The sequence below is a fragment of the Olea europaea genome, chromosome 15 (assembly GCF_002742605.1).
Source record: "Olea europaea var. sylvestris chromosome 15, O_europaea_v1, whole genome shotgun sequence".
Lineage (NCBI taxonomy): Eukaryota > Viridiplantae > Streptophyta > Magnoliopsida > Lamiales > Oleaceae > Olea > Olea europaea.
In genome coordinates, this window is record NC_036251.1 from 18,050,429 (window position 1) to 18,064,963 (window position 14,535).

The window sequence follows — 14,535 nt, forward strand, 5'->3', positions numbered from 1 at the left end:
AATAATTTCACCTATTAGTCACCTTTACATCTTAAATTAAGATTCACATCTAATGTAATGTTTGATCAAATTCTCCTATTGTATCCAATTTACCTCTCTCGAGTTCTGATTAAGCCTATTTAACTAATTAATTCCATATCTCTATGCGAATCTAGCATAGTTAAACAAGTTCTTTGTCTTAAGAATTCAATTATGACCGCAATAATAGGTATAGGTATCTCTACTCGTTATACCAATTTATCGAATTTTACTATATGATCTAAATCCTAAATTTACATCTCTATTCGTAAAGGATTTACAAAATCATCAAATTAGTGATCAAGTAATTTAATGCATTAGAAAAATCAACACATGGAACAATAAAAATTAAGAATCTTAATAAAAAACATGAAGGATCCCAATTGAGTTACATTATTCGCCCTGACAATAAATTTAGCTATTCATAACTAAAAGAGTAAAATAATAAATTGTCTTAGATTACATCACTGGATTTGTAGTAAAGATTTAGAAGAAAAAATATCAATCTTTAACCAAGATCTTATTCTTCTTCCAATTGAGGCTCCAAACCTTCAATTACTTGTTTTCCTCCATTGAATTCCTCTTTTTGATCTCTCAGTGCGTTTCTTGCTTCTCAATATGTGAATCCCCTAAAAAAAGTGTAAGAAAATTATATTTATAAGTGTCTCCTCGTGTGTGTAGAATGTGTGATTTTTTTAGACTTCAAAACGGGCCAAAATGTGCACTAGATACACCCAAGCAGTGCCTGGCATAATTGGAGTGGCGTTGATTGTCCCGTGGCGCCACCTCTTGAGTAGAAAATCAGCACTGCATTTCCTTTAGTATTATTATCATAAGTTTTTCTCTCAATATCCGATTGAGATGATTCAAGTTGGGTTGTAAAGCTAACTCCTACCACTTCTCGTGAAAATTGTCATTTTACAATTCAAATGTTTACTAGGTGAAAAATAGGTTTTAATCTTGAGCTAAAAATTCAGAACGTACTTAAGCGGTTGAAAATCAACACTATGTCCATACCTTGATCATATTTTATTCATTTTGGCTTCTAATTGCATCCAATTGACCCCCAGCATTCTCAAATCTTCATCATGAGGCTCAACACAACTTTTGAGTATTTACACTTACTCTCAGAACTTTGAATCTCTTACAACTTAGCCACTTCCTCCAACTTTTGCTTATTTTCTTCAATCTCATCAACCTATACCACAACACCAAAATATACATTAAAACGCTCTAAAACTCATAGGAATTAGCCAAATATCAAGTTTAAATGGTACCTAAAATATGAGTGGAATACACTCATCAACTACCCCTAAACTTAATACTTTGCTAGTCCTCGAGCAAACACAAGAAAAAGGAAAATAATTAAAGACAGAGACAACGATTCAATCAAATTGCTCGCCTTTTTGCTCAGCATTAAAAACATTATATTTCATTCATGAATAATTTCAAGATCGCATTACTTTCAATGTATTCAATGCAAAAAAGATGTGTGTGTGAAGAATTAAGTGTAACGCCATACATTCACAAGTTGATTTCCCATATTTTAATGCAGAAGGCCTGAGGGAGTGGCCGAGAAAGGCTCGAAAGTATTTTCAAATACATCAAGTACAAGATGAAATGAGAATAGGTATAGCTGGGATATATTTTAAAGGAAAGACTGATATATGGTATAATGGGTTCATAACCAACAACTTAGATGTAAGTTGGGAATCCTTTTCCACTGAAATATGTAGGAGGTTCGCTGAAAGTACGACAACGGAGGTAATTGAAGTTTTTAGCAAACTGACTTTGCAGTTGCTGGCCAACCTATGAAGTGTGATGATCATAACCTATTTACTTGCTGGTTTGGGTTCAAAGTATGACACACTTGTAGCCACAATCTCCCACCAGAAGGACACCATCACTTTGGAAGAGGTGTATTCCATGAGTAGTGAGGCCTGTATCCAACACAACAATCAGTTAATTTCGAATGCCATCACTAATGTTGCTACCCGACAACAAAATTTTTATAGCAATCGAGGTCGAGGAAATCGTTCCAATCCTCGAGGCAGGGGGTACGTCCAACACTATACCCTTCGTGGCTCAAGCAGAGGTAATTTCAATCTTGCATACTGTTCAAATAATATTTTTGACAACACTTTGTGGTGCCAACTTAGTGACAAACCAGGTCACACTGCATTCTGTTGCTTCAAATGATATGATCTCAATTTTCTACCTCCACCACCTCGACAAAATCCTCAAGCTAATTTTGCTTCAAACCAACTACCCAACAATCAATTGATCAAGAATGGTATGCTGACACTAGAGCTACCCATCACCTGATCAACAACTTTAACAACCTCAATGTCCGCAGAGATGAGTATGTAGGGAATGATCAAATTCAAGTTGGTATGTAGGGAATGATCAAATTCAAGTTGGTGATGGCACAGGTTTGAATATAACACATACTTGCACTTCTTCATTTTCACCCCTTCAAAATCTTTTGTCTTAAACCAAATACTAGTTGTCCCTCAAATAAAAAAGAATTTATTATTTGTTCAAAAATTTGTTGAAGATAATAATGTTTCTTTCGAATTTCACCCTTCTTTTTTTCTTATCAAGAATTACTCAGGGAGCATCCTGTATAGAGGTCATCTCAAAGATGGTCTGTATTGTCTTTCTCAGCCTCTTCAATCAATCATTTCTTTAGCTGTTGTTGGTGTTCGAGTTTCTATTTCTGATTGGCATCGTCTTCTTGGACATGCATCCTACAAAAAAGTACATCATGTGATTCCCGCAAATAAAATTCCTGTTGTATCAAATAAAAAACAGTCTGTTTGTCCTGACTTCGAGATGGCTAAAAGCTACAACTTACCTTTTTATGCTTCTAATCATCGCGTTTCTAAACCTATTGAACTGCTTTATTCTGATGTATAGGGACCTAGCTTTGTTTTTTCATGTTATGGTTCTCGTTATTATGTTTGTTTTCTAGATGATTTTACTAAATTTATTTGGGTGTTTCTATTAAAATTAAACTATGATGTAGAACAAATTTTCTTACAATTTCAAAAATATGTTGAACGCCACTTCTAAACTCAAATTAGAGCTATTCAAACTGATTGGGGTGGTGAATATCGACACTTAAATAATTATTTTAAAAAATTGCGGGATTCAACATCGACTAGCATGCCCATACACACATGAATAAATGGATTATGTCGAACAGCGTCATCGTCAAATTGTGGAAATGGGCTTAGGTTTGTTAGCTCATGCCAATCTTCCAAAACCATATTAGGAAGATGCTTTCTTGACGGCAAGATATATTATTAATCGCTTACCCACAAAAATTTTAAACAACCATTTTCCTTATGAAGTGACATATAATAAAAAACCTAACTACAATTTCTTGCGCATGTTTGGATGTGCTTGTTGGCCAAACTTACGAGCTTATAACAAACGTAAAATTGATTTCAGATCTAAAACTTGTATTTTATTGGTTATAGTCTCTCACATCAAGGGTACAAATGCTTAGATTTATCCATAGGAAAAATATTTGTTTCGCGGCATGTCATATTTAATGAGTCCTCCTTCTCTTATATGTCCAATACACATAAAAATCATGTATCAGAGCCCAATTCAATTTCCTTGCCCTTATCTTTAACACTACACATCTCAAATGTGCTAATTAATCCTGTAGGTACTGATATGTGTTCTTCATAGCCATTGCAATTTGAAGGAAATCATGACCACACAGCTATCTCTTCAGACACTTCATAAGGTAATGACGCTCTTCCAGTAACTCATGACATTCAACCATTAGTTCTTGTTGTAGAGCAACCTGCCAACAATGCCTCTTTACCATCATCACAACCTCGTCGCATGATAACCAAGTCTCATACTCACTCTCTCAAACCTAAGCAACCATTTGTTGGCATCGTTAAATATCCTCTACCCAGGTGCTTACTTGCTGAGACCACATCTGCAACTATTGAGCCTACATGTTACACAGAGGCTTCCAAAGATGCTAGATGGCTAGAGGCAATGGATTAACAGTTTCATGCCTTGCGCATGTTTGAATGTGCTTGTTGGCCAAATTTACGAGCTTATAATAAACATAAAATTGATTTCAGAACCAAAAATTGTATTTTATAAATTACAGTCACTTATGGTTGGAGCATTCGCCAAATAGACATCCAGAATGCCTTTTTACATGGCTTATTGCAAGAAAATGTTTACATGCACCAACCACAAGGTTACATTTATCCTGATTTTGCTACACATGTGTGTCGGTTAAAGAAGAGCCTATATGGTCTTCGTCAGGCACCACGGGCTTGGTTCTCTCGCCTAACTAATAAATTGCAACAATATGTTTTCCTCAGTACCAGGCTGACAATTTTCTCTACACACTCTATTGGAGTAATCTCCAGCTATTTATCTTCATCTATGTTGATGATATTATTGTTACGGGTTCCAACATAAAGGAAATAGCTAACTTATCTCAACCCTTGATCATGACTTTCCTGTCAAAGATCTTGGAAATCTATCATATTTTCTTGGTGTAAAGGCTCTCCGAGATGACAAAAACTTGTTATTGACTCAGAGAAAATATATTGTAGATTTGTTGACAAAGGTAAACTTGCAACACGTCAAACCTTGCCTAACCCTATTGTCAACATCTTCTCATCTATCCAAATTATATCAGAGCACAATAGGGGCGTTGCACTATTTGGGGTTCAATCGCCTTGATATTGCATTTGTTGTGCATCATGTTAGTAAGTTTATGCATCAACCAAAGGGCACTCATCGGCAAGCAGTAGAGTGGATACTCCACTACTTGAAGCATACAGTTAATTAGACGTTATGAAGTCACTACTCACCGCTATAAACTGGAACTCATGCCCCCCTTTAAGTAAAGGATGGTATCTAACTTTGCCAAACAAGAAATAAAATTAATATCAGTTTCTCAAGTTCAAAAATTTAGATTTTTCTTCCAACAAGTATCCTATAAGCTATACCTCTGATTTCTGAATTTCGAAAGTAGTAACTAACAAGGTTTCACCTTCAAATGGTTCCCACACAAGCCTGATATCTCCAATAAAAATTTACCACTGTTCTAGAAATCTCAAAATTAATAACTAACATGTTTACCATATAGTCTTAATTCTAACAGTAATGTGGAAGATTTTATTTTTACAGTAATAAAGTCAAGTTTGAGAAGCAGGGCCATGACTTCATGAGATAAAGCTTCACAATCATAATGGTTATTTTTAGAAACAAGGGATTTCAGAATGCTGAATATGGTTTTGACAGAAGCAAGATCTTTGAGATGTCGAAGGGTTCTTGACCTTCGTGCAAGGAAGATTCTGAAGTGGGACTAGATAATAGAGGCAGCAGCCCCACAAAGGGATTGAGAAGACGAAGGAGCTTGGTGGCGGAGGACAGATTTGAGAGAGGCGATGAGCTGGAGGAGAGAGAATATAGACCACAAGAATAATGCTAGAATAACATAAAGCATGATAGAGGCCTTACCTGAATGACGTGGAAAGTTGAAATAGTGGATAATATTTTATTTTATTATTCAAATTCTATTTTTTTTTTAAATCAAAATGGAAAGCAAACTCATCATGTGCAAAGACCCATTTACTCATTTTCTTTTCCCCCATTCATCCAGCCATTTTCTCCCAGCTCTTTCCCCCCTAGTTTGGTCTCCATTTTCAGTCTCATTTTTTAACACACACTTCGCATCTACACATTGATTTAGACCTCTACAACTCCGACATCCTCGAGCTCCGAAGTATCCGTTCATTTGGCCGGCACCGACATCGCTTTAACCGTGCCGTCAATATCTCTGACAATTTTTCGATCTTCGCTTCCATCGATAACAGAAAAAGGTAAAACCCGAGATTTATTGTGAAATCTGAAGTTAAGTTAGAAATCTAAAATTTCTTGTAAATTATTTTGGTGTTAAGGTACAAATCTAAATTTTGTTATAAAATCTGAAGTTTATTTATTTTTTTTAAATCTATTTTTTTAAAATCTGAAATTTAAACTCCGAAATTTATTTTAAAATCTAAAAGTAATTTTAAATTCTGAAATCTGAAGTTAAGGTGAAATTTGAAATGTATTTTTATTTTAAATAGAAGCATGATTGTGGGTAGTATGAATTAGGCTAGACTTTGCTAATTTTTGGAAGAATTTGTGAGAAAATGATGACCATTAAATTTATTTTTATTTTAAGTAGAAGCATGATAATGAGCACTTTGATATAGGCAGGACGTACTTATAACAAGCTGCTCTTCTAAAAAGCATACTTATAATAACAGTTCAATTGGCTTTTTGTCGTAGGAAAGAAATTTTGAATGACGTTGAAGTCGATATGTTGGAGGAGTCCGATGATAACAACAATGGTGACAATACAAAATCACTGCGTGATGATGCAACAAGAGAGGATGGTATGACTATGCCTGAGATGGGCATCAAGTTCAAGGACGAAAGTTAAATATTATAGTTTTATAAAAGATATGCCTACGACTTGATTTTTCCAGTGAGAAAAAGAAATTCTAAAAAGGATGATGATAAAGCTCTACAATATGTTACATTTGTTTGTAGCCGTGAAGGTAAAAGTCAATAATACAAGTGTTTCTCTGTAGCCATAAGCTACGTTGCAGAAGGGGTGTAAAGCCAGACTAACTGCATGTTCAGATATTCATGGAATATGGAGAAGTAACAAAGTACACCTTATCACAATCATAGAACAAGTCCTTTGAAGTCTACACTGTATCAATGCAACAGAGAATTATGTGCTCAAGTGAAACGTCGGCTTGAAGTAAATGACGTTGCAGGATTATTGCTGCACAAAAGTTTCAACTTTGCAGTTGTTAAAACATGTGGATATGAGAATATGACCTACATCGAGAAGAATTGTTTAAACTATGTTGAAAAAGTTAGGAGGTTATGACTTGGAAAAGGTGATGCCACAACAATGCAGTCTAACTTTTTTATTATGCAAGAACAATGCACAAAGTTCTACTTTAGTATTGATTTGGATAAAGAGTTACGTTTGAAGAATATTTTCTAAGCAGATAATAGGAATCGGCAGGCATGTATAGAGTTTAGCAATGTTATCACATTTGGTACTAGGGATGGCTCGGTTCGGCCCTTTAATCCACGAAATGATTTGATTGAAATGATTTTTTTTCTTTATCTTTTTAAAATAGATAAAACATAAACCATCTTCCTTTATTCGGGCTTGGGACCAGCTACTTAAATTTTGAGTAGGTGGAGTTAAAAATTGTACACAAACAACTTGTAACGTATACGATTTTTTAAAAATAATTAAAACAGTTTTATAAAATAACAATTTGTGATTAAAATATCACTTACTTGACAACATGTAATTTCGTCATATTTATCTTGTATTCAGAAATGAGCGTCCTTTCAATCTTTCACGCACAGTAATGCTTTTAAAATATCTTATTTCAGTCGGCTCTTGACCTCAAACAAAATTCTCATGCACTAAAAGCAGACTCCGAAGCTATAGTACTAATTGGAGGTGTTAGTAAATCTTTTGCAATTACGAAAACTACTGGCCATCGTCGTTCGTACCTCCACCAGAATTCAATAATATTTTCGGAACTTTTTTTAATTGTTTTATTAGTAGGCATATTATGATTAAAGTAATCAATTAATTCGGCAGGCAAAGTATTTGCATTCCTTCAGATGTTTGGGCCGATGGAGATGCAACTGACAAAGTATTACTAGATGAAGATGAACCTATTGCATTTGAATCATACCTATAAGTGCTAATGCCTTGAAATAAATTATATATTTTAACATCGTCTTCTTCAAGTTTAATAGAAAGAGTAGGCGCAGAGGGTACTCGACTAACATTTGTACCCATTCGTTCAGCATATAAATCATACATTTCACTTAAAGTTTGTTCTGAATTTCTATATGTGATAGGTGTACCAAAAGTTAAAGTTTTAGAAATTTGATCAATTAAATATTTAGCTCCCAATAAATTATATCGGGGGGTCTATTATGCATGCTAAAGGAAATAATATATGTAAGTCTTCCCTATATTTTCTAAACTTCAATTCTATAGAGTATATTTAACTCCCGATAAATTATATTAGGGTCATTTTTATATTTATGAAAGGCCCTAGCAATTATATAAAGACATTCTAGCATCATACAGCTAGTGTGATAGTAAACTCCAGGTAAAATATTTGTACTATCATAAAAACTTGTCAAAAATCTTTTAATCTTTAAAGCAAAAAGCCAATCGGATTCGTTCAGAATAGTTTCGTCATCGTTTCTAATATGTCCATTGTTGTAAAACTTAGTTATTAAATATTCAAAACCTTCACATGGCTTTAACAATAAGTAAGTGGAGTTCTATCTAGGACCTATGTCACTAACAAATGTTTTACAACTCAACTCCCCATATTCGGCACAAAATTCCTCAAATACATGTTTTATACTAGGAGAGATCGTGATATATATTACTGCATTCCTAATTCTTTGAATTTCATCTTTAATGTCTTTCAAATTATCTTGCACAATTAAATTTAAAATATAACCCACAATGAATATGAAATAAATAACCACCGAAATCAGGTTGCAATACCCTACACAATTTTTCGATAACTACTTTATTAACACTAGCATTGTTGAATGTAAAAGAACGAATTTTACTTTCGCAACGATATTCTTTAATAATAGTCATAATTGCATTAAATATATTATTAGCATTATGTGGGAATTTAATAATTTTAAAAGCAATAATTTTTTTTATGCATATACCAAAGTGGGCCTATGTAGTGTGCGGTTGCAGCATATAAGATCTTTTATTAATCCTCTCCCATATATCCGAAGTTAAACGTATAACACCACTATATTTTTGCAAATCCACAATTAACTGTTGTTTTGTTAAAAAAAATACTCTATCGTGTTAGAACGAAAGGTGTTTCGACTTACCTCAACGTATTTCGATTGAAGATATTCTTTCACGTATGAGATGAAATGTTGGTTGTTGGCACTCAGTACCAGCAATAAGTTTCACCATTCCTGTTCAAGCATTCTCTTCAAAATACATCCACGTGGTGAGGGACGAAGTTGTAGTGTTGGTTCCTAGACTACTAAATTGCAGTTGTCTTTGATCGACTTCAAAAAGTCCATGTTTAGCAGCACATGCTCTGTAGTGACGGTTGAGGTGAATGGTACAAATGTCTTTTTGCCATGTCAATCGTTGTTGACAATATTTACAGACTACTTTGAACTCCAGGACTCCATCGACAACCTCGTCCGTTGAAATCAGTTTAAAGTGATCCCAATATTTTGCCTGTTAGGCTATTTATAGAAAGGGGAAGAAAAAGGAAAAAAAATATTAGTGCCGTTTCGGCCACTGACTAATAATAAAAGTGAGCAAAACGGTCACTTTTTTTAAAAATGAATCTGTTTTGGTCAGTGTTCAAGGTGGCGCACAAGCCGCTCGTGGGCGAGCTCACCCATGAGCCGTTTAGCTAAAGGCGAATCGAGTGGGCTCGACTTGCCAAATGGGCCGGTCCGCTCGACTCGGGCTCCTTTTTTTACTAGCTCGAGCTACCCGCGAGCCCTATTTTGACGCGATGAGCGGCGAGTCGCTCGACCCGTTTGCCACCCCTATTTGATACCACATATCTAACGAATAGTATGATATGCCGTTTAATCTTTTTTGTTGGAGTGAACCATCACTGACAGTCGACACTCCTCAGATGTGGTCGCATATCAAACGAAGAAACTGATACATTTGTGTGGCTTTTTCAAAATGGTTGCAGTACATGAACAACCGAGCTCCCAATGAGATAATTACCGATTAGGACATGCCAATGCAGAATGCAATTTAGATCATATTTTCCAATGTGAAGCACATGTGGGTTTGTGGCATATATTGAAAAAATTGTCAGAAGTTCAGATTTCACATTGATAAAGCTTCGATTTTTTCTACTATACATGGATTGGTTTATGATTCTCAATTTGTTGAAGAATTTGAAGAGTGTTGGCTAGCGATGTTAAAAACGTATAATTTGTAGGATAATGAATCGTTTTTAGGTCTTTACGATAATAGATCTCATTGGGTTTTTTGCTATTTGAAAACCACTTTCTAGATGGGGATGTCAACAACTTAAAGAAGTGAGCGTATTAATGCATTTTTCTATGGATATCAAAGCATAGACTTCAAAGTTGCCTCAAACCTCCTACAAAATTACAAGAAATTATACCCGTGCATAGCCATGATAATTTATACGCATAAAAATAAAAACACTACCATAAACACACTAGAAATAAAATTTTCATACGAAGACTACAATTACAAAGCGAAATTGCTTAACTACTACATTCCAATGAAACTACTAATCCATGAAATGCATAAGTAAAATAAGGTCATTATAATTAACCACTACAATTCATTCATGCCCCTTTCCTTTCTGATCTCCATCCACATTTGCTATTCCTTTGTGTATTGTCACTTTGAAAGAAATCTTAACATCCTATTGATCAGATAATTGACATCGAGATTGAAACGTGGCAAATAGTTCTTCAGCTCCTTCGTTCGTCACATGATTCTTCAAAGTCCCACTAATTGCACTTATTTCACCACCTTCGAACCACTCCCAATATCCACATCTTGCAGTACAAGTATTGAATAATCTACCTTTGTTCTTAGTCTCTCTCCACCTCAAAACACTTGACGAATGCATGTTTTCACCATGGTCAACGACATTTCTCCGAAAAGACCGCAAAATAATGCCCATTTTCTCTACAACTATAACATACTCCCTGATTTTTTCTGGCATCGTAACCTGGGAATAAAGCACGGTATATTGTAAGCTGAGATTAAATTTAGGGCAAACTTCATAATTCAATAACATTGAACATAATTCAAATACTTGTGCATCTTAAAATGCAGAATCTCCAAAATCCCATTAAAAAATCTCATTAACTTTACAGCCTCCTTCAATGTAGAATTTATGAAATCCCATTAAAAGCATGAACATTATCCCAAAATGGAGAAAGATAAAATTCTTAGACATGAAATTACAGTAATGATATTGTCATCCGATTCTTGAAGTAACTCCCCCATATGGTAATGCCATCGAAGAGGAAACAGACTTCTATTTTATACATACCAGAACTACTAACATTTCTGTTTAATTACTTGGGAGATAGGGAAATGACTGAGAAAAAGGGAATTGTGCACCATTTTACAAGGTATATCAACTGGTTTTGACCTAACAACATTGATATTAAAAAAATGAAGCAGTTACCTTCAATTCTACAACCCCGCAAGCACCCATCTACCCACTCAAAAAAAAAAAAAAAAAATAGGCAAGGATTAAAATTCAAGGCAACATGAAGATTCAAGAATTCGCCATTAAATAAGCATAATGCATTTTTTTTTCTTTCAATTTATACACTACGGTAACAAGAAAGTCCAAAACAAACTTCGAAAAAAAATATGAGAAAAGAACAAAAAAAAATTCCTAAGAATTGACCATTAAAAAATGCCCAACAGCATTGATGTTAAAAAAATGAAGTTGTTGCCTTCAATTCTACAACCCCGCGAGCCCCCATCTGCCCACTCAAAAAAAAAAAAAGGCAAGGATTAAAATTCAAGGCAACATGAAGATTCAAGAATTCACTATTAAATAAGCATAATGCATTTTTTTTCTTTCAATTTATACACTACAGTAACAAGAAAGTCTAAAACAAACTTCGAAAAAAAAATGAGAAAAGAAAAAAAAATCCCAATAATTCACCATTAAATAACAATAATGAATTTTTCTTTTGATTCATACACTACAGTAACAAGAGATTCTAAAACAAACTTCAAATCAAAATGGGAAAAGAACAAAAAAATTCCCAACTTATTCGAACTTACTTTTGCTTGTAATGCGACGAACAAAGACGAGGTTGGGTCCTTCTGGTGCAGCAGTCGACACAGCATTGCCGATGTTGGAAGAATTGAGAAAATTGGTGTGGTGTTGTGGGGGAAAGAATAACGATGGTTATGCGAAATAGGGTTTGAAACATATTTGGGCCAAGTTCCTTTTTCTTCGTTATTTCTTTCTCTTTTTTTCGGTTTTCTTAATTCATTAACCATTGGCCCATTTCCACCTCAGCAATTCATCCTTTTTGTCACCTAATTCGGTCACCATAGCATAATTGTAGGCACAATAGGATCTGTTTGTGTTTGTCAGAGTTTCTTCGAAATAGTGGAGGGAGGAGTGTTGAGGTGGATTTGGGAGATGGAGTGGCTTGGTGTAAGGTGGATCTCTATGGGTCAATGTGTGTTTTTGATGTGAGAAGGGGGTGGTTGTGCAGAGATGGAGCTCCATCGCTGGCGGTTGTCGCACTGGAAGAGGGTAATGGTGACAAGTGGAGTAGGTAGTGTAGCAATAATGGAATGAATAGGTGATTGCAAGTCTGTGCGAGGATGTGGAAGCTTCGTTAGGGTTATGAATTGGATTGTGGATTGTTGCTAACTTAAATCGATCTTGGGTTGTGGGTAATTGAATTGGATTGGATTGTGGGTTGTGGGTTTGTGAATTGGATTGGGTCTTTTAATGGGCCAAATTTACATTTTGCGATGGTCAATAAAAGTTGTGAAAAGTTTACTTTTCACAAAGTTTATTGATTATTGCAAATATGAATCTTTTCTCAACGGTCGATGAATGTTGTAAAAGACTATATATATTAAGAGTTTCAACAAGAAGCACAGAATGTTGTCATTGAACTAGATTTTAACAATGTTTAAAAAAAAACTTTTCAAAAAATGAAACTTTTCATAACATTCAAAAAATGTTACAAAAGTGAAACTTTTCGCAATAGTCAATTAACGTTGCAAAAGTCTATTTATTAAACGTTTCAGCAATTAACACCAAACATTGCTATAGCACCAGATTAACAATGTTAAAAAAAGTACAAAAAATTAAAACTTTTCGCAACATTCAAAAAACGTTGCAAAAGACGACATTAACAATATTCAGTAAAAAATGTTGCTAAAGCTCAATTATATTAAACAATGGCAACATTAACTAATAAAAATCTTGCGATAGACCATTTAGCAATACTCAATTAACGAACGCTGCCTTTTTAATGTTGTAAAAAGTTATTTTTATTGTAGTGCATGAGGACATGGAGATGGAGTCCGATGATGAACATGAATTGGAGCATGTACCACAGTTCACAACAGATTGCAAACAGTTTGATAATAATCAAGTGATATTGGTTCTTCATCCTGAACCAAGGAGGACGATTTCTCAATATTTGTTCATTTGCAACAAAAAATTTTCTTTGTGCATAATATAACAGACACAAGATAGATCTTCCAAATAACAAGGTCTTTTTCAAATAAGCAAATACAATTTCGAATCCACTTTGCCTACGAACAAGAAAGCTATAAGTAATGCAACTATGAAGATAGACACAGATTTTGAGCTTTAGGCAAATGACACCTCCGAAGATAAGACCTCACAAAATAAGATTTATATGACTCGTAGAGATTAGAATCATAATTTTTTTTTTCAATTTTTTACGATATTATTTTTTTTCGTATTCAAAAAAGAAAATGTTATAGGCAACATTGGATTTTTTATCCCCACTCATTTTTTATTTATCTATTTTTGATCAAATGATTATCGTGGTTTCAATGATTTAAATTAATAAGATTCGTTTTTCCCCGAAACATTTTGAGTTATGTTGTTCAATATCTGTAAGATAAAATTTTATTTTGTTGATTAAAGAAAATGGCACGATATTCAAATTAGGTAGCTATATTTAGGGATCTGATGAAGGCGTCCACAATCTTTGTAGGCAGCAAGCACAAGTGACTCCTTAGAAGGCACCCGTTATTGTTACACAACACAACACAAACTAAATTGTGGAGTCGTTTCACCATTACAAGGATCATTCTTTTGAGGGTAGAGTAGACCCTTTTGAAGCTAAGGAATGGTTAATGGGGATTGGAGATGATTTTTTAAGCACATGGCATGCACTGACATACAAATGTATTACTTACAAAGTTTATGTTGGTCGAAGTAGTAGACCATTGTTGGGAGTCTGGCTACGAGAACGACAACACAACATCTTTCTATGACTTATATGCAATTCAAGTAGAAAGTGATGAAAAAAATATTTTTCCAAATCCCTGAGGGATCGGATGGAGACAAAGTTCTTGTAACTTAAACAAGAAAAGATGTCACTAATTGATTACAAAAGGAAGTTCCAATGACTTTTCAGGTATGCTCCCACATCTTGTAAATACTAAGATAAAAAAAGGTTAGGAGGTTCAAACTAGGATTATGTCCCGAGAAAGGAGTAATCATGGCATCCTTATTTTAAACCACCAAATAAATGAGTTGAATTTACAATAGATCTTGTACTTTGAGCAGCACCAGTGTCTAAAGTACCATATAGGGTGAAGATAAAAGAACTCCAACAACTGAAGGTATAGTTACTGGAATTGTTGTATAAATATTTTATTGGACCAAG

General features: G+C 34.4%; 1 protein-coding gene and 1 long non-coding RNA gene across 4 annotated transcripts; one reads left to right on the forward strand and one right to left on the reverse strand.

Moving 5' to 3' along the window:
• Positions 1–5,641: 5,641 nt before the first annotated feature.
• On the forward strand, positions 5,642–6,930 carry LOC111411013. The gene is made up of 2 exons (XR_002705808.1): positions 5,642–5,891; positions 6,346–6,930. It is a non-coding gene; the product is annotated as an uncharacterized LOC111411013 (long non-coding RNA).
• Positions 6,931–10,297: 3,367 nt separating this feature from the next.
• LOC111410338 lies at positions 10,298–12,483 on the reverse strand. 3 transcript variants are annotated; one of them, XM_023040612.1, is made up of 3 exons: positions 11,924–12,483; positions 11,310–11,339; positions 10,298–10,844 (listed from the first exon to the last, which is right to left on the reverse strand). In XM_023040612.1, the coding sequence occupies exons 1-3, from the start codon at positions 12,143–12,145 to the stop codon at positions 10,533–10,535; spliced, it is 564 nt and encodes a 187-aa protein (XP_022896380.1). In that variant the 5' UTR covers positions 12,146–12,483; the 3' UTR covers positions 10,298–10,532. The 3 variants fall into 3 exon arrangements, with proteins under 3 accessions (XP_022896380.1, XP_022896381.1, XP_022896383.1); XM_023040613.1 differs by lacking the exon at positions 11,310–11,339 and adding an exon at positions 11,587–11,616; XM_023040615.1 differs by lacking the exon at positions 11,310–11,339.
• Positions 12,484–14,535: the final 2,052 nt, after the last annotated feature.